The 21,452-nt window shown below is 39.3% G+C and overlaps 1 protein-coding gene across 2 annotated transcripts in view; it reads right to left on the bottom strand.

Annotated features, from left to right (window-relative positions):
* The window catches only part of LOC133545408 (filamin-B-like), a 99,945-nt gene extending 80,934 nt beyond the window's left edge, over positions 1–19,011 (bottom strand). Inside the window, exon 1 of one of the 2 annotated variants that reach the window (XM_061890979.1) lies at positions 18,435–19,011. In XM_061890979.1, the coding sequence (XP_061746963.1) occupies positions 18,435–18,726 (292 nt within the window). In that variant the 5' untranslated portion in view covers positions 18,727–19,011. The remainder of the gene's footprint in view (positions 1–18,434) is intronic. The other variant, XM_061890970.1, reaches the window with a different exon arrangement.
* Between the last annotated feature and the right edge of the window lie 2,441 nt (positions 19,012–21,452).

Consider the following 21,452-nt stretch of genomic DNA (forward strand, 5'->3'; position numbering starts at 1 on the left):
ACATCACCAGAAAACACGAGGAAAAACTCCAAAAGCCAAAAATAGGAAAAAGCAGAAACTTGGAGGGGGACTGCATAAAAATAAAAACACCCTTAGTATTTTAGCTTGCTTTTTATTTTTTTTAAAATGCGTAGAGAAATCCATATATTAGCCGCACCGTCTTTTAAGCCACAGGGTTCAAAGTGTAGGAAAAGGCAGAGGCTTGTATGGGAAAACATGTTTCCCTTAAAATGTAGTGGGTGCGGCTTAAATACCAATGTGCTCCATAGTCCAGAAAACACAGTGAATCATTACTGGAATTAAGCATGTTAGCAAATGCTAACGACGCTAGCATAATTACATTAAGATAGCACGTACAAACATGCATGACAACACTCCAACGGACATGGGACGCTTTAGTGATTATAAACAGTTTTAGTTATATTGTAAAACTTACTAATGTTGCTTGAAGTGAAGTTGCTTGAAGTTAAAAAAACAAACACTGTCGCTAAATGGAAGGACACTACAGCAGCTGCAGTTAGTCAACTTGTCCAAAAGATGGCGCCTTAGCACAAACAAATAAAAACACCTTCAGTGTTTTAGCTTGCTTTTTATTTAAAAAAAAAAAAGTGTAGAAAAATCCATAAATTAGTCGCACCGTCTTTTAAGCCACAGGATTCAAAGTATAGGGAAAAAGTATAGGCTTGAACGGGAAAACGTGTTTCCCCCAAAATTTCGTTGGTGCAGCTTCATTTTGCATTAAATTTTTTTTGATTTATTAATTTATTTCAGACAATGACATTCAAAAAAAGTGCAAGGTAGACAAGACATAATAATAAATTAAAGCTGCAAGCAGCGTTGGTCGGGTCCGCCTTTGGCTGCTGCCGCCGCTACTCGAACCATGGTCTAATGCAGACCTACATAGGAGGTTTTTGTTTCATGTCTCTACAACATTCCTAACAGAAGTTACAAGCAGTTTTGTCTGGGTTTTTTCCTAGGGGGCGCTAGAGCGCAATTTTGATTTTTAGGGTTTGGTTTTTTATTAGATGGCAATTTTCGCCAGGCCTGATGTGTGTGTAAAATTTGGTGAGTCTTGAAGGATGTTACGGGGGTCAAATTATAGATCGGCGTTTCTGGATGTTGTTGATCAATGGCTTTCGCTTGGCATAGTAGAGCTTTACCTTACACTTTGAAGCATTTTAAATGGGTCAAATTACAGCTCAAAGAGGCAAAAATGACATTTTTTTAGGTAACTTTGCGCAAGGGTTCTTTGAAGGCGCGTAAAATCAAAACCGGAGCAGTAATCAAAACTCTGTTCTCTACTTTTAATCAGAAGGGTTCAATCTCTCTCCTGTGCGAGTTTGAAGCTGAAACGACAAACGCGCTCAGAGGTGATAACTTTTGAAAAAAGGTGACGGGTGTTTACAAAACTTTTATTTTGAAGGGGTAATTTTTAACTTCCTGTTGATTTTTGCTGAAGGATGTCAATAATTAAAATGTAGGTCTAAGTGAGACCTACATAGAAGTTTTTGTTTCATGTGTTTCCGGCATTACTACTGGAAGTTACAAGCAGTTTTGTCTGTGTTTTCTTCCTAGAAGCAGTTTTTTCTGTGTTTTATTCAAAAATTGCAAAATTTTGAGTTTTTATTTTTTCATTAGATCACAATTTCTGCCAGTCCTGATGTGTGTGCCACGTTTGGTGAGTTTTGAAGCATTTTAAGGGGGTCAAATTACAGCTCAAAGAGGCAAAAAATGTATTTTTTGCGAAAATTTTGCTTTGAAGGGGTTTTTGCCAACTTCCTGTTGATTTTAGGTATAGAAGTTTCTAATGGGGAATCTAAGTCTAAGTCAGTCCTACATGGAGGTTTTTGTTTCATGTCTCTACGACATTCCTAACGGAAGTTACAAGCAGTCTGTTTTTCTTTCCTTCCTAGGGGGCGCTAGCGCGCAATGTTGATTTTACTGGTTTGACTGCCTAATATGTTGGGAAAGCATTCCAGACCGACGTGTGTGTCAAATTTGGTGAGTTTTGAAGCATGTTAAGGGGGTCAAATTACAGCGCGTAGATGTGGAAGAAAGAAAGAATAATAAAACGCACCAGTTTCAATAGGGTCCTTGGCCCATTGCAAAAGGACTCCTGTGTAGTCCTTTTGCAATGGGCCTGTGGACCCTAATAATATAGTGCAAAAGATAATGTACAGTATGTAAGCATGATTGTCCAGTTTTGCCTGACAGGGAGTGGGAGGGGCTTAAATACTCATGTGCTCTATAGCAGTGGTCCCCAACCACTGGTCCGCGGCTCGATTGGTACCGAGCAGCAGAATAATTTTTTTTTATTGAATCCACATAAAAAACACAAGATACACTTACAATTAGTGCACTGACCCAAAAACCTCCCTTTTTCATGACAAAAAAAATTAAAATAAAATAAAATAAAAACAATTAGTGCACTGATCCAAAAACCTCCCTTTTCCATGACAAAAAAAATTAAAATAAAATAAAAATAAAACAATAAAAAAAATCCCCACCGCCGGGCCGCGGGACAAATGATCAAGCATTGACCGGTCCACAGCTACAAAAAGGTTGTGGACCACTGCTCTATAGTCCAGAAAATACAGTGAATCATCACTGGAATGACAACAGGTGCCGTTAGAGAAAGATGGACAATGTGTAGTCAGTCATGAGTGGCGGCAGGGGGAGAAACATGAAGATTATTTTGGGATGTAAGAGTTTATTTTCCTAGTTTCCTAGCTAGTTTTTGTCTTTATTTTTTTGGCTGAGTTTTGAATTTTAAAGAGTCGAAATTGAAGAGAAACTACGTTTCAAAATGTTATTTTAATTTTTTTCATGTTTTCTCTTTTAAACCGTTCAATTAAGTTTTTTTCATCATTTATTCTCTACAAAAAACCTTCCGTAAAAGGAAAAAAATGTATGACGGAATGACAGACAGAAATACCCATTTTATATATATATATATATATATATATATATATATATATATATATATATATATATATATATATATATATATATATATATATATATATATATATATAGAGAGAGAGAGAGAGAGAGAGAGAGAGAGAGAGAGAGAGAGAGAGAGAGAGAGAGATTTATTTATTAAAGGTAAATTGAGCAAATTGGCTGTTTCTGGCAATGTATTTAAGTGTGTATCAAACTGGTAGCCCTTGGCATGAATCTGTAGCCAAGAAGTAGTTCTTGCTTTCAAAAAGCTTGCTGAGCCCTGCTCTATTGTGACTATTTGCACAGAAGTAGAAGATCCAGCTCACAAAAACAAGTCCTCCTCTCTATGGGCTGACAAGATGGGGGCCATTGAACACACGTTGGACATCCCGGCAGACACTGCTGACCGCCTTGTTTGAGCTGTTGCTATGGCAACCAAACAGTGTAAGGGAATACGTGAGTGAATGTGTCCCGAGGTGAAAGAGAAAGTGCAGCAGGCAGATAAGACGTGTAAAGGTGGACGCTGTTGGAACATAATGCCTCTTATCAGCGTGACACACCTTCTCTGCCCGACAGGAAGTGAGAAAAGCAGCAGATGAAAAACCTGAGCATGTCCACTTTTGACTAAATGATGCTTGTTGGTTTTCTTCTCAAAATGTGTCAAATAAAAAGTCCTACATTCAGCTTCCTTCTTCTTTGTAACGTGTAGCAAGTAAGGTAAGAGACTCCATTATCATGGAAAAGTCACATTTTATTGATACTTTTTTTGCCTAGAATCGTATAAGAAAAGAAATGTTTATTCATAATTTAATATTCTACTATTTACCGTAATTTCCAGATTATATAGCGCAGCAGTTTATAAACCACACCCACTAAATTTCCGCCCCAAAAATATTTTTTGCAATGGGCCAAGGACGTTATTGAAACTGCTGTGTTTTATTATTATTCCGCACCTTCGCACCCTAATTTGACCCCCTTAACGTGCATCAAAACTCACCAAATTTGACACACACGTCGGTATAGCAAACCTTCCCAACTTATTAAGCAACCAAACCCCTAAAATGAAAATTGCTCGCTAGCGCTCCCTAGGAAAAAAAAACAACAGACTGCTCATAACTTCTGTTAGGAATGTCGTAGAGACATGAAACAAAAACTTCTATGTAGAACTGACTTAGACCTACATTTCATAATGTTACTTTCTCGGGCAAAAATCAACAAAAAGTTGGCAAAAACCCCTTCAATACAAAATTTTCGCAAAAAATGCTATTTTTGCCTCTTTGAGCTGTAATTCGACCCCCTTAAAATGCTTCAAAACTCACCAAACTTGGCACACACATCTAGACTGGCAGAAATTGCGATATTATGAAAAAACTAAACCCAAAAATTAAAAAATGTGCTGTAGCGCAATTTTTGAATAAAACACAGGAAAATCTGCTCCTAGGAAGAAAACACAAACAAAATTGCTTGTAACTTCCAGTAGGAATGCCGGAAAGACATGAAACAAAAACTTCTATGTAGGTCTCACTTAGACATACATTTAGATGATTGACATCCTTTGGCAAAAATCAACAGGAAGTTAAAAATTACCCCTTCAAAATAAAAGTTTTTTAAAAACCCGTCACCTTTTTCAAACGTAAACTCCTCCGAGTGCGTTTGTCGTTTTGGCTTCAGACTCGCACAGGAGAGAGATTGAACCCTTTTGATTAAAACTATCCAACAAACTTTTGATTACTGCTCCGGTTTTGATTTTACGCGCCTTCAAGGAACCGCTGCGCAAAGTTTCCTAAAAAATGTCATTTTTGACTCTCTGAGCTGTAATTTGACCCCTTTAAAATGCTTCAAAGTGCAAGTTAAAGCTCTACTATGCAAAGCAAAAGCCATTTATCAACAACATCCAGAAACGCTGATCTGTAATTTGACCCCCTTAACATGCTTCAAAACTCACCAAATTTTACACACACATCAGGACTGGCGAAAATTGCCATCTAATAAAAAACCAAACCCCAAAAGTCAAAATTGCGCTCCAGCGCCCCCTTGGAAAAAACCCAGACAAAACTGCTTGTAACTTCTGTTAGGAATGTCGCAGAGACATGAAACAAAGACCTCTATGTAGGTCTGACTTAGACCAGGGCTTGGCAGCGGCCAAAGGCGGACCCGACCAACGCTGCTTGCAGCTTTAATTCAATTTATATCTCATGACACACTATCTGTATGTCATATGGCTTTGAATTTTTTGCGGCTCCAGATGGATTTGTTGTTGTATTTTTGGTCCAATATGGTTCTTTCAACAGTTTGGGTTGCCGACCCCTGGTCTAGTAAGTCTGATTTGTTTTATCAAGGCCACATTTTGTAGTGGTCCCCTTTACTTTGAAAAGTATCGAAAAGTATTGAAATACATTTTGGTACTGGTAGCAAAATATGTGTTACCTGGAAGGCTATTCATAAAAGCACATTTAAACTGCCTCAAATCTATAATCAATGCATTTCCAGTAAGACTATTTTGGTGTGGGGCCTCTCTCATTGGTAAAAAAAATATATATAATTAAAGCTGCAAGCAGCGTTGGTCGGGTCCGCCTTTGGCTGCTGCCCCCAAGGCCCACGGCCGGATAAGCGTTAGAAGACGCCTTGGAGCCACTATTTTGAGAATCTAATGCATTGTGAAAGTAATGCAGTTGTTGTATTGAAGTGAAAATATCAAACTTCCTGTTGATTTTTGCTAAAGTATGTTAATTATTAAAATGTAGGTCTAAGTGAGACCTACATAGTGGTTTTTGTTTCATGTCTCTCTGACATTCCTACCGGAAGTTACAAGCAGTTTTGTCTGTGTTTTCTTCCTAGGAGCAGTTTGTCCGTGTTGTATTCCTGGGGGGGCGGTAGAGCACAATTTTGAGTTTTGAGGTTAGGTTTTTTCATCAGATCTCAATTTTTGTCAGACCTGATGTGTGTGTCAAGTTTGGTGAGTTTGGAAGCATTTTAAGGGGGTCAAATAACAGCTCAAAGAGGCAAAAAAGACATTTTTTAGGAGACTTTGCACAGGGGTTCTTTGAAGGCGCGTAAAATCAAAACCTGAGAACTTATCAAAACTCTGTTCTATACTTTTAATCAGAAGGGTTCAATCCCTCTCCTGTGCGAGTTTGAAGCCAAAACAACAAACGCACTCAGAGGACATACTGTTTGAAGAAAGGTGACCGGTTTTTACAAAACTTTTGTTTTGAAGGGGGGATTGCAAACTTCCTGTTGATTTTTGTTGGGGGTTGTCCATTTATGAAATGTAGGTCTAAGAGAGACCTACATAGAAATTTTGCTTTCATGTCTCTCCGACATTCTTACCGGAAGTTACAAGCAATTTTGTCTGTGTTTTCTTCCTAGGAGCAGTTTTTTCAGTGGTTTATTCAAAAATAGCGCTAGAGCGCAATTCTGAGTTTTGGGGTTTGGTTTTTTCATTAGATCGCAATATTCGCCAGTCCTTATGTGTGCGCCAAGTTTGAAGCATTTTAAAGGGGTCAAATTACAGCGCAAAGAGGCAAAAATGGCATTTTTTGCGAAAATTTTATTTTGAAGGGGTTTTTGCCAACTTCTTGTAGATTTTTGCTGAAAGAAGTGAGTGTATGAAAATTGGGTCTAAGTCAGACCTACATAGGAGTTTTTGTTTCATGTCGCTATGACATTCCTAACAGAAGTTACATGCAGTTTTGTCTGTAATTTTTTCCTAGGGGGCGCTAGAGCGCAATTTTCATTTTGGGGGATTGGTTGCTTAATATGTTGGGAAGGTTTGCTATACCGACGTGTGTGTCAAATTTGGTGAGTTTTGAAGCATGTTAAGGGGGTCAAATTACAGCGCGTATGTGCGGAATAATAATAAAACACAGCAGTTCAATAGGGTCCTTGGTCCATGGCAAAGGACTCCTGTGGAGTCCTTTGCCATGGGCCAAGGACCCTAATAAATATACATATATATATATATATATATATATATCATTGGAACCTTGAAATGACCCTGAAGTGTTTAACATCAACAATTACACAAGCAGCTCATGGAAGTTTACATAGTGAAAGTCTACTCCAAAAACAGGTAGCTGAACAGGATGTGCATCTACTACTGTGTGTGTGTGTGTGTGTGTCTGAAGACACACACAGACATTCCAGAGGAGTGACATCATTAACCATCCAACCCCCCACCAACACACACACAAACACCCACATATCCACAGAAAGAGAAACGATGACATCAGCCTTAAATTGTGTGTTGTTCTATATTTAAACGCATATAAATATTTAGTGTCGCTAAAAAAATAAAAATCAATAGATGACGAGACATTTCACGGAGAGCAGCTCAAAATTCCCAACATGTTTCCTCTTATGAGTGAGGCGTCTCGTCAAGTCGCCACTGAGGTGATGGAAGGCGTCGTCATGTCACTCGTTAAAAAAAAAAAAAAGAAGAAGCTTGTCCCAGACCAGGACAACACAGGGTCTGATTTTTATTCTGGCCAACCTGTGTTGTGTGGCGAGACCTGCTCCCCGTTGGAGGGAATTTGCAGTATTGAAGAGAAAAACTGCAAAAAAAGGTATTGATCCAATCATAATAGCACAGGACTAGTCAACTAACTTATTTTGGGGGCGATATATGACTTTGTAAATGTAGTCATTTATTTGAAACAAGACATGAATTAAGAATATATCATAATCCATCCATCCATTTCCTACCGCTTATTCCCTTTCGGGGTCGCGGGGGTTGGTGGAGCCTATCTCAGCTACAATCGGGCGGAAGGCGGGTTACACCCTGGACAAGTCGCCACCTCATCACAGGGCCAACACGGATAGACAGACAACATTCACACTCACTTTCACACACTAGGGACCATTTAGTGTTGCCAATCAACCTATCCCCAGGTGCATGTCTTTGGAAGTGGGAGGGGCCTATTCCCAGGTGCATGTCTTTGGAGGTGGGAGGGGCCTATCCCCAGGTGCATGTCTTTGGAGGTGGGAGGAAGCCGGAGTAGAACCCACGCAGTCACGGGGAGAACATGCAAACTCCACACAGAAAGATCCCGAGCCCGGGATTGAACCCAGGACTACTCAGCACCTTTGTATTGTGAGGCGGGCGCACTAACCCCTCTACCACCGTGAAGCCCAATATCATAATATCAATACAATTTATTTCATGTCAAAATGACCAAGCGGCGTCCACGGGCTACTAAACCCCTCCCCCTTCCTCCTTCCAAGACGTGCTTGCACTTATAAGAACGTCCGTGATTGGTTGGTTGTCTATTATGATGAGTTACCATTGGGGGCAGCACGGTGGAGCAGGGGTTAGTGCGTCTGCCTCACAATACAAAGGTCCTGAGTAGTCCTGGGTTCAATCCCGGGCTTGGGTTCTTTCTGTGTGGAGTTTGCATGTTCTCCCCGGCTTCCTCCCACCTCCAAAGACATGCACCTGGGGATAGGCCCCTCCCACCTCCAAAGACATGCACCTGGGGATAGGCCCCTCCCACCACCAAAGACATGCACCTGGGATAGGCCCCTCCCACCTCCAAAGACATGCACCTGGGGATAGGCCCCTCCCACCTCCAAAGACATGCACCTGGGGATAGGTTGATTGGCAACACTAAATGGTCCCTAGTGTGTGAATGTGGTCTGTCTATCTGTGTTGGCCCTGTGATGATATGGCGACTTGTCCAGGGTGTACGACACCTTCCGCCCGATTGTAGCCGAGATAGGCTCCAGCGCCCCCCGCAATCCCTAAGGGAATAAGCGTGTGTGTGTGTGTGTGTGTGTGTGTGTGTGTGTGTGTGTGGTGACCTTTGGCCGGTCACACCTGAAGGAGTGTGTATTGTGTTGCAGAATAAAAAGTGGAGCAGCACACAAGTGTGACAAAGTCCAACAAACATGAAGTAAAAAGTCTAAAGAGCAACTTGTGAGTCATCACATAAAATCAATGCAGCACAAAATAGAAAACTGTCGGCTCTTGGAGTGTTTGGTTTGTGGTCATCAATCACATCAACGTGTTTCTTCTGTCAACAAAGCAGCCAACACAACACAGCAGTCATTCATGTCCACCACACACCACTTGTCTTATCAAACACTGCATGCTGCATGTTCCATGTTCGATGCCACTACAGCAACTTTACACTGCAGCCCCACTTGTCCAGATAAACATGTCCGCCTTAACAGCCAAACTATTATATATATATATATATATATATATATATATATATATATATATATATATATATATATATACATATATATATTTATATACATATATATACATATATGTATATGTATATATACGGGCTGTTGTTTGGATTACAACACACCACTCGGGCTGTTGTTTGGATTACAACACACCCCTCGGGCTGTTGTTTGGATTACAACACACCCCTCGGGCTGTTGTTTGGATTACAACACACCACTCGGGCTGTTGTTTGGATTACAACACACCCCTCGGGCTGTTGTTTGGATTACAACACACCACTCGGGCTGTTGTTTGGATTACAACACACCACTCGGGCTGTTGTTTGGATTACAACACACCACTCGGGCTGTTGTTTGGATTACAACACACCACTCGGGCTGTTGTTTGGATTACAACACACCATTCGGGCTGTTGTTTGGATTACAACACACCACTCGGGCTGTTGTTTGGATTACAACATACCACTCGGGCTGTTGTTTGGATTACAACACACCCCTCGGGCTGTTGTTTGGATTACAACACACCACTCGGGCTGTTGTTTGGATTACAACACACCACTCGGGCTGTTGTTTGGATTACAACACACCCCTCGGGCTGTTGTTTGGATTACAACACACCACTCGGGCTGTTTGGATTACAACACACCACTCGGGCTGTTGTTTGGATTACAACACACCACTCGGGCTGTTGTTTGGATTACAACACACCACTCGGGCTGTTGTTTGGATTACAACACACCACTCGGGCTGTTGTTTGGATTACAACACACCACTCGGGCTGTTGTTTGGATTACAACACACCACTCGGGCTGTTGTTTGGATTACAACACACCACTCGGGCTGTTGTTTGGATTACAACACACCACTCGGGCTGTTGTTTGGATTACAACACACCACTCGGGCTGTTGTTTGGATTACAACACACCACTCGGGCTGACCCCATTCAGGACTTTATGGCACGAGGAAGTCTGCCAAACGGCCGATCCCTGGCTTTGTTTCCAGGCGTTGCTATGACAACGGGTGAAACGCACTATTGTGACCTTGTATGCTATTTTACTGTGTGTGTGTGTGTGTGTGTGTGTGTGTGTGTGTGTGTGTGTGTGTGTCACCGCTGCTGTCACGCTTGCAGATAAACGTCTGGCTCGCAGCTTTTTAAGGATTAAAAGTGCATTAAAAAAAAATTGCCAACAGTTTAATGATTGTTCATTTCCAGATTTAGCAGGATTGGCTGAACTAACAAAACGGGAACAAACACAAAGAAAAGTCTATCATCCAGATTTTTTTCCCCTGTGCAGTTCAAATGTGTACCACGGGAAAGACCACCACTGTCATAAGGGAACCAAAAAGGTCACAAGCTAAGGCGTAGCAACAAGCTAAGGCGTAGCAACAAAGTGCTTCTTGTTTATTTTAGGGAAGAAGAAAACATTTCGCAGGTGTCCTAATCCCTTGGCCTGGTGTATCAAATCAAGCACTTAGGCTTGGAAACTGTTTCTACAAACATTTGTGAAAGAATGGGTCGCTTTCAGTGATTTCCAGCATGGAACTGCCATAAGATGCCACCTGTGCAACAAATCCAGTCATGAAATTTCCTCCCTTCTAAATATTCCAAAGACAACTGCCGGCTTTATTATAAAAAAAAGTGAAGAGTTTGGGAACAACAGCAACTCAGCCACCACATAAACTGACCGAGAGGGGTCAGCGGATGCTGAGGCGCATAGTGCATATACTTTCTGCACAGTCCGTGGCTACAGAGCTCCAAACTTCATGTGACCTTCCAATTAGCCCACGTACAGTACGCAGAGACCTTCTTGGAATGGGTTTCCATGGCCGGGCAGCTGCATCTAAGCCATACATCACCAAGTCCAATGCAATGGTGTAAAGCACGCCGCCACTGGACTCTAGAGCAGTGGAGACGCCTGCTCTTGTTTTTCAGGAGTTGGGCTTGGCCCCTTAGTTCCAGTGAAAGGAACTTTGACCAAAACATTTTGGACAATTCCATGCTCCCAACTTTGTGGGAACAGTTTGGAGCGGGCCCCCTTCCTCTTCCAACATGACTGTGCACCAGTGCACAAAGCAAGGTCCATAAAGATATGGATGACAGAGTCTGGTGTGGATGAACTTGACTGGCCTGCACAGAGTCCTGACATGAAACCGATCGAACACATTTTGGATGAATTACAACGGAGCCTGAGAGCCAGGCCTTCTCCACCAAAATCAATGCACTTTTGGAAGAATGGTGGAAAATTGCTATAAACACACTCCGCGACCTTGTGGACAGCCTTCCCAGAAGAGTTGAAGCTGTAATAGTTGCAAAAGGTCACATTGAACACGATGTGTTAGGAATGGGACTTCAACTTCACATGTGAGTCAAAGCAGCTGGCCAAATACTTTTGTCCACATAGTGTAAATACACAAGTATATTTACACACACAAATACAGTCGAGGTTACGGTGGTTCATACGTTAATACGGTGCTCATTACCGGGGTCCAGCCGAATATTCGTTAGGTCAGGAAAAAAGACAGAGGCTACATCATCCCTTCAAGCCTGTTTTGTAGGTTTCCCTGCTATTCAGGGGATTTTCCCCAATATATATATATATATATATATATACACACACACACACACACATAAACAGATAGATAGATAATAAATGGGTTGTACTTGTATAGCGCTTTTTTACCTTCAAGGTACTCAAAGCGCTTTGACACTACTTCCACATTCACCCATTCACACACACATTCACACACTGATGGCAGGAGCTGCCATGCAAGGCGCTCACCAGCACCCATCAGGAGCAAGGGTTAAGTGTCTTGCCCAAGGACACAACGGACGTGACTAGGATGGTAGAAGGTGGGGATTGAACCAGCAACCCTCAGATTGCTGGCACAGCCACTCTACCAGCTTTGCCACACCGTCCCCTAGATAGATAGATAACATCATCCCTACAAGCCTGTTTTGCAGGTTTCCCTGCTATTCAGGGAATTTTTCCCTGGAAGTCCCCTGAAACGTAGTGAAATGTAGATACACAGATCTATTTATATACACACATAAACAGAGAGATAAATAGAGAGATAGATAGATAGACACATATATATATATATAAATATATACATATATACTGTACTGGGGCACACCTGGGGCACAAATAATTCATGTGAGCGTGCAAAGCGCGCAAGCAAAAACATTTTTAGCACTTATTTAACATAAAAAATAAATAAATAGTGCTTTAAACTATGAAATCATATGAGATGATGTTGTATGGATCTTTGATGAACCACCTGAAATTAACTCATGCATTTGACCTACTTGTGCACTTTTTTACTCCAGACTTCTAAACTGCTACTTGTAAAAGCAAAAAGGAAGAGCAATGAATCTTTTTGAAATATATATTGCAGTAATCATCTGCAAATTTAACATCTACAAAAGTAAAACAAAAAATAAAGCAGCCCTACATCTCTGGGTTCTTTTATATGATTTAATTTCCATTTATGGCAATGTGGCTAATCCTATTTCAGATACACAAAACTGTAAAATATACACAAAACAATAAAGCCACAGTAGTAGAATAAATGAACAACTGTTGTGTGTCTGGTCAGGGAATCATTTTCTGAGAAGTAAACTGTAACGTCTTGTTTTCATTTTTGCAAAGTGCTCAATCACTCTGGACAGACATGGAAATATTACAGTAACTGTTATACAGTTGACCAGTGGTTCCCAACTGCTGGGTCGCGACATAAAAGTGGATTGTGTGTCATTTTCAGTCACGTGTGCATGGAAAAAATCAAATTGTGGCAACCAAACCAGATTATTTTAGCCTTTTTTCTAGTGACTATTAGTGAGTATTTTAGCAAAAGGCAAAGCGACTAACAAGTTGGAGGAGGACTCAGGACAGACATGGAAATATATTTTTTTAAAATCTAAGTGGGGCAACAAAACCCGATATTTTCAGCCATCTTTCTGAAAACAAATACAGAAATGTTACTATTTTTTCTGGAAACAAAAGCAGATGCTTTAGCTGTAGCCATTTTTCTGCTGACAAAACAAGATTATTTTAGTCAAAGTCACAGCGATTAACAAGACAAGTCCACTGAGCTTTTTTTCTGTGAAATAAACTTGAATGATTTAAAAATTTGGCTCACGACTTGATGATATGGAAAAATGTTTTTCTTCCTGAAGATAAAACATTTGCTGACTCCAAATCATCATTGATGCAGAAGCAGCAGACAATAACCAACATGATGTTTCATGTTCATTGGAAATTCCCCCGACAGCTCGTACAGCAAATGAATATGTTTGTCTTGATACAAGGAATAATGTTAGCTAACTTAGCATCAACTTAAGACAATGATGTTGCCCAGCTAGCTAGGACTTCACTTACATCTCTCATTCCTCGCTTCTTCTCTGCTGCGGGACAATAACTTTCTTAAATCCATCTAGGAGTTACAGTTTGAGTCAAATCAAAATCAAAATATTGTAATTAACAAATTGTTGTTGGCTAACGTTACCTACCTCACGCAGTGATTCGCATCCTCTCTCTCTCTCTCTCTCTCTCTCAACAGAAGTCTCAATCCACACGTGAATAAATTACCATATTAATTAGCCATGTGCTCATTGTTACGAATACAGTAGCAATCAATTACCATACTAAGTAGTATGTGCGCTGTTGTTTATGTTATGTAGACTAAACTCAGAAGCATTTTTTTTTTATTGGTGAAATTTTTACTGGGGCACTGCAGATCAACAGTGGGGCACGTGCCCCAGTGAAATATGTCTGGCGACGCCCCTGGTTTGAACCCTGTGCTGGTATGAAAGTGACCATTCTGTGTCCACCAATCAGCACACAGTGTCTAGCTCCGCCCCTTTTGGGTAAGCCAACCCTGCTTTTAGGTTGCCATAGTGACACAGAAAGTGTCATCACATTCAAAATTTGTTTGTTGGAGTGCAAACAAACATGTCAATTACAGATGTTATCTATCGGCCGATAAATGCTTTATATGAGTTGGGAAATTGTGTTAGATGTAAATATAAACAGAATACAATGATTTGCAAATCCTTTTCAAGCCATATTCAGTTGAATATGCTACAAAGACAACATATTTGATGTTCAAACTCATAAACTTACTTTTTTTTTGCAAATAATAATTAACTTAGAATTTCTTGGCTGAAACACGTGCCAAAGTAGATGGGAAAGGGCATGTTCACCACTGTGTTACATCACCTTTTCTTTTAACAACACTCAATAAACGTTTGGGAACTGAGGAAACTAATTGTTGAAGCTTTGAAAGTGGAATTCCTTCCCATTCTTGTTTTATGTAGAGCTTCAGTCCTTCAACAGTCCGGGGTCTCCGCTGTCGTATTTTATGCTTCATAATGCGCCACACATTTTCCATGGGAGACAGGTCTGGACTGCAGGCGGGCCAGGAAAGTACCCGCACTCTTTTTTTTACGATCCACGCTGTTGTAACACTTGTCTTGCTGAAATAAGCAGGGGCGTCCATGATAACGTTGCTTGGATGACAACATATGCTGGTCCAAAACCTGTATGGACCTTTCAGCATTAATGGTGCCTTCACAGATGTGTAAGTTACCCATGCCTTGGGCACTAATGCACCCCCATACCATCACACATGCTGGCTTTTCAACTTTGCGTCGATAACAATCCGAATGGTTATTTTCTTTTTGTTCTGGAGGAGACCACATCCACAGTTTCCAAATATAATTTGAAATGTGGACTCCAAAGAACACTTTTCCTTTTTGCATCAGTCCATCTTAGATGATCTCGGGCCCAGAGAAGCTGGCGGCGTTTCTGGATGTTGTTGATAAATGGCTTTCGCTTTGCATAGTAGAGTTTTAACTTGCACTTACAGATGTAGCGATCAACTGTATTTAGTGACGGTGGTTTTCTGAAGTGTTCCTGAGCCCATGTGGTGATATCCTTTAGAGATTGATGTCGGTTTTTGATACAGTTCTGTCTGAGGAATCGATCAATGTTGGTTTTCGGCTATGCCGCTTACGTTGAATGATTTCTCCAGATTCTCTGAACCTTTTGATGATATTATGGAGCGTAGATGTTGAAATCCCTACATTTCTTGCAGTTGCACTTTGAGAAACGTTGTTCTTAAACTGTTTGACTATTTGCTCACGCAGTTGTGGACAAAGGGGTGTACCTCGCCCCATCCTTTCTTGTGAAAGACTGAGCATTTTTTGGGAAGCTGTTTTTATACCCAATCATGGCACCCAAACTGATTTTCAAAGTAAAAGTTGAATTTCAAGACAAAAACTGATTTTCAAAGTATAAGTCGAATTTCAAGACAAAAACTGATTTTCAAAGTAAAAGTTGAATTTCAAGACAAAAACTGATTTTCAAAGTAAAAGTTGATTTTCAAGACAAAAACTGATTTTAAAGTAAAAGTTGAATTTCAAGACAAAAACTGATTTTCAAAGTAAAAGTTGAATTTCAAGACAAAAACTGATTTTCAAAGTAAAAGTTGAATTTCAAGACAATAAATTATTTTCAAAGTAAAAGTTGAATTTCAAGACAAAAATTGATTTCAAAAGTAAAAGTTGATTTTTAAGACCAAAACTGATTTTAAAGTAAAAGTTGAATTTCAAGACAAAAATTGATTTCCAAAGTAAAAGTTGATTTTTAAGACAAAAACTGATTTTCAAAGTAAAAGTTGAATTTCAAGACAAAAACTGATTTTCAAAGTAAAAGTTGAATTTCAAGACAAAAACTGATTTTAAAGTAAAAGTTGAATTTCAAGACAAAAACTGATTTTTAAGGTAAAAGTTGATTTAAGGAAAACATTATTTTCAAGAGGGTGTACAAGCGCCTTCCGCCCGATTGTAGCTGAGATAGTCGCCAGCGCCCCCAAAAGGGAATAAGCGGTAGAAAAAGGATGGATGGATGATTTTCAAGATAAAAAATGATTTCATGACAGAAAATGACTTTCATTGTAAAAGTTAACTTTCAAGGTAAAAGTTGATTTTCAAGGAAAACATTATTTTCAAGGGGAAAAACAGATTTTCAAAGTAAAAGTTGATTTTCAAGACAAAAAGTGATTTTCAAAGTAAAAGTTGAATTTCAAGACAAAAACTGATTTTCACAGTAAAAGTTGATTTTCAAGACAAAAACTGATTTTCAAAGTAAAAGTTGAATTTCAAGACAAAAACTGATTTTCAAAGTAAAAGTTGAATTTCAAGACAAAAACTGATTTTCAAAGTAAAAGATGAATTTCAAGACAAAAAATTATTTTCAAAGTAAAAGTTGAATTTCAAGACAAAAACTGATTTTTAATGTAAAAGTTGATTTAAGGAAAACATTATTTTCAAGGGGGTGTACCCCGCCTTACGCGCGATTGTAGCTGAGACAGCGCCCCCAAAAGGGAATAAGCGGTAGAAAAAGGATGGATGGATGATTTTCAAGATAAAAAATGATTTCATGACAGAAAATGACTTTCATTGTAAAAGTTAACTTTCAAGGTAAAAGTTGATTTTCAAGGAAAACATTATTTTCAAGGGGAAAAACAGATTTTCAAAGTAAAAGTTGATTTTCAAGACAAAAAGTGATTTTCAAAGTAAAAGTTGAATTTCAAGACAAAAACTGATTTTCACAGTAAAAGTTGATTTTCAAGACAAAAACTGATTTTCAAAGTAAATGTTGAATTTCAAGACAAAAACTGATTTTCAAAGTAAAAGTTGAATTTCAAGACAATAAATTATTTTCAAAGTAAAAGTTGAATTTCAAGACAAAAACTGATTTTCAAAGTAAAAGTTGAATTTCAAGACAAAATCTGATTTTTAAAGTAAAAGTTGATTTAAGGAAAACATTATTTTCAAGAGGGTGTACCTCGCCTTCCGCCCGATTGTAGCTGAGATAGTCGCCAGCGCCCCCAAAAGGGAATAAGCGGTAGAAAAAGGATGGATGATTTTCAAGATAAATAATGATTACATGACAAAAAATGACTTTCATTGTAAAAGTTAACTTTCAAGGTAAAAGTTGATTTTCAAGGAAAACATTATTTTCAAGGGGAAAAACAGATTTTCAAAGTAAAAGTTGATTTTCAAGTCAAAAAGTGATTTTCAAAGTAAAAGTTGAATTTCAAGACAAAAACTGATTTTCACAGTAAAAGTTGATTTTCAAGACAAAAACTGATTTTCAAAGTAAATGTTGAATTTCAAGACAAAAACTGATTTTCAAAGTAAAAGTTGAATTTCAAGACAATAAATTATTTTCAAAGTAAAAGTTGAATTTCAAGACAAAAACTGATTTTCAAAGTAAAAGTTGAATTTCAAGACAAAATCTGATTTTTAAAGTAAAAGTTGATTTAAGGAAAACATTTTCAAGAGGGTATACCTCGCCTTCCGCCCGATTGTAGCTGAGATAGTCGCCAGCGCCCCCAAAAGGGAATCAGGGGTAGAAAAAGGATGGATGATTTTCAAGATAAATAATGATTACATGACAAAAAATGACTTCCATTGTAAAAGTTAACTTTCAAGGTAAAAGTTGATTTTCAAGGAAAACATTATTTTCAGGGGGAAAAACTGATTTTCAAAGTAAATGTTGATTTTCAAGACAAAAACTGATTTTCAAAGTAAAAGTTGAATTTCAAGACAAAAACTGATTTTCAAAGTAAAAGTAGAATTTCAAGACAAAAACTGATTTTCAAAGTAAAAGTCGAATTTCAAGACAAAACCCGATTTTCAAAGTAAAAGTCGAATTTCAAGACAAAAATTGATTTTCAAAGTAAAAGTCGATTTTCAAGACAAAAACTAATTTTCAAAGTAAAAGTTGAATTACAAGACAAATACTGATTTTCAAAGTAAAAGTTGATTTTCAAGACAAAAACTGATTTTCAAAGTAAAAGTAGATTTTCATGACAAAAAGTGATTTTCCCGGCGCCAAGACTGAATGTTGAAACATTTAGTAAGAAGTGTGAGCCACTTAGTAAGAAGTGTGAAACATTTAGTAAGAAGTGTGAAACATTTAGTAAGAAGTGTGAAACATTTAGTAAGAAGTGTGAGCCATTTGAAGTCACTCATTCAAAAAGGCGTGGACGGAGGCTCCAGAAATGCCACCACCTCCGTCAGAAAACGCCCTAATTTCAGGCTTTTCCAAGCCACCTTTGTCAATTCCAGGCAGGCCGAATCAAAGCCCGGGGAAAGTTGGTTCCAAACACATCATCAGAAATGTGACATGATTGTGTTTTAATTGAGTAAAAAGGCGGGCGTGAAGGAAAGTGTTGGATTGTGAAGCAAGTTTGGCGGGCAGCAAGTCGGCGGCGAGTCCACTCACCGATGGAGACCAGCTTGATGCTCTCGTTGTCCAGGAACTCCAGCGCCACGGAGACGTTCTCCAGCTTCATCTGTCGGAAGTTGGGCCGGTGGTGGAAGCGGTGGTGCATCTTCTTGCGGCTCAGGACCTCCAGCAGCGCGATGAGTCTCAGGCCGTCGCCCAAGTCGAGCTGCAGGTCCACGATCCGCTTGTTGACGCACTTCAGGTGCTCGTTGATCCAGCGGGTGAAAGTGTTCTGCTGGATCTTCTTCCACGGCGCGTCGTCCGCCAGGTCCTTCTCCGTGGTCGGCATGCTGGCTAAGAGACGTGACGGGAGAACCGGGCCGGCGCGCTGCTTCCTGCGGGGAAAACTCCACTGACTTCGGGCTCGCTTTGGGACGAAACTCCTAGGACCGCCCGGCTCCTGTTGCGTTCACTGTCACTTTCAAAAACTCGGAACTTGTAGCACCGGGGCTGTTGTCTGGCTTGGGTCGATAGGACGTCAGCGATTTTTTGTTGTTGTTTGGTTAGCCGAGCGTCGATAACGTCAGACGAGTTCCTACAAACCGAGGACAAAAGGGATAAAAAGTTCTGTGACGTTCCCGATACGTTTAGTCAAGCCGCTTTGGCAATTGACGTTCGTCGTGCTCATTTTGTGGCAGACCTTGAAGGCAGCGCCACATTGGATGACGTCGAGTTTTGCAGCCAAAGATCGTCTAATAATTAAGGTGGAGTATTACGAAACGCTTTTCTTCGATCTATAGAAGCTTTTGCACACGTCGCGTTGGGTCAGGTGTACGTTATAAAACCTGCATCGTGACGTCACGCTTTAGTATGAAAGTATAAATTATAAAAATATATTTAAGAATGAAATAACCGCAAAAATATGAGGAAAGCTAAAACAAATATGCAAAAAAAAAAAACATTTTAAAAAGTCAATTAAAATTGTAATAATTGAAAAGTTTCAGTTCTTTTCTTGAAATGTATTCTTTTACATTTGGAGTAGGATTGTTCCACTTTTTCTTGCAAAATTCACATGTTATCTTGTAATTTATTTATTCTTTTACATTTGGACTAAGATTGTTCCACTTTTTCTTGCGAAATTCACATGTTCCTCTTGTAAAAATCAAATATTAAAATGGTAAACTTGTATATTTTTTATATTTTTTACATTCTTTCAATAATTCAAGATTTTTGTCACAAATGACAGTCCTGAATGTTATTAAAGGCAGCAATGTTTGCTACTGGTGCCAAATATACAAATACATTCGTTAAATCAGTGGTCCCCAACATTTTTGTATCCGCGGACCGGTCAACGCTTAATAATTTGTCCCGCGGCCCGGGGGGGTGTCCTTTTTTTTTCTTTGTCATGAAAAAGGGAGTTTTTTGTGGTCGGTGCACTATTTGTAAGTGTATATTGTGTTTTTTATGTTGTTTTAATAAAAAAAATATATATATATATACATATATATATATATATATTTTTTTTTTTTCATAAAAAATTATTCTGCGGCCCGGTGGTTGGGGACCACTGCGTTTAAATGATGTATCACATTCAAATGAAGTATTTGCATTTAACAAAACTATACATGCAATTGACTTTTTGTAAACACTTTGACTGGACTTTTAGTGATTTGAAAGTCAATCCTAGTGATTGTGCTGCGTGTGCATGAGATAACAAATATCGTTCCAGTCAATACTTAACGAGCAGGTCCAGGCGTGTTTTAATTGTTGCCGGTTTCCTTTTGTGTTGACACAATGACTCACAGCAAAGAGTGCTTCCTACTTCCAGCAGTTCTTTTCTTCTCTTTTTCTGAAGTTCTCCAGGTCTCCACCTGGCCAGACCTGCCTCACTTGGTAAAAAAAGAGCCTCTGTGACCAAGTGTGGCGTTCCACAGGGCCTGGTTCTTCGACAACTTATTAAATGTGCAATTTTAAAAACATTGTAAATTGGACAAAAACTGACCCGTTTTTCACAATAGTTATTTTTATATACATTAAAAAAGACGTGATATTTTACTGTCCCTACATTTTTTATTTAATTTAATTATTTTCATTTTATTTCCCTACATTTAAAACACTTCCTTGGGGTCTTCATAACATGTAACACCTTTTGAGGGCGGTCTCACTTATGTGCCTCCACTTTGACAGTGTCTTCTCTCTTTTAGCACTTCCATAGCGACTATAGCAGGGGTCTGGAACCAAATATTTTAAAATATATTTCCGTAAGAGCCATATAATATTTTTTTTTTTCAACACTGAACACAACTAAACACGTGCATTTTTAAGTAAGACCAACATTTCTAGAGTATAATAGGTCTCTTTTTCTTTGTAATAACATTGTTATTCTGAAGCTAACTGTGGAGGTGGCGTGGCCTGCGGGCCTGCAGCGACAGGTGCGTAGATGGCCCACCTGGGCCTTGTTATCTAATCACCTGTCGCTCTGTTATAAGCAGCAGCCAGGAGGAGAGACTGGGTTGGGGCTGGAAATACTATTGCTGGAAACTTATTGAAAAATAAAACAATATTGTAACCATGAAACAAGCTCTCATGTCAGTGCTTGGGGGTCTGAAAAACCCCCAGGAGGGCAAGCCCCACACTAACCAATAATAAATAACTTCTTACCATTAACGCAACTTCTTGAACAGGTGCGGTAGAAAACGGACGGATGGATTAAAAATGCATGAGAACGTTTTATAATTTTAACATTATTTTTAACACTGTGATTACAGGTGGAATTAAAGCTGCAAGCAGCGTTGGTCGGGTCCGCCTTTGGTTGCTGCCGCTGCTTCTCAAACCCTGATCTTAGTCAGACCTACATAGAGGTTTTTGTTTCATGTCTCTACGACATTCCTAACAGAAGTTACAAGCAGTTTTGCCTGGGTATTTTCCTAGGGGGCGTTAGAGAGCAAATTTGATTTTTGGGGTTTGGTTTTTTATCAGATGGCAATTTTTGCCAGTCCTGATGTGTGTGTAAAATTTGGTGAGTTTTGAATTATGTTAAGGGGTTGAAATTATAGATCGGCGTTTCTGGATGTT

This window comes from Nerophis ophidion, linkage group LG02 (assembly GCF_033978795.1).
Source record: "Nerophis ophidion isolate RoL-2023_Sa linkage group LG02, RoL_Noph_v1.0, whole genome shotgun sequence".
NCBI lineage: Eukaryota > Metazoa > Chordata > Actinopteri > Syngnathiformes > Syngnathidae > Nerophis > Nerophis ophidion.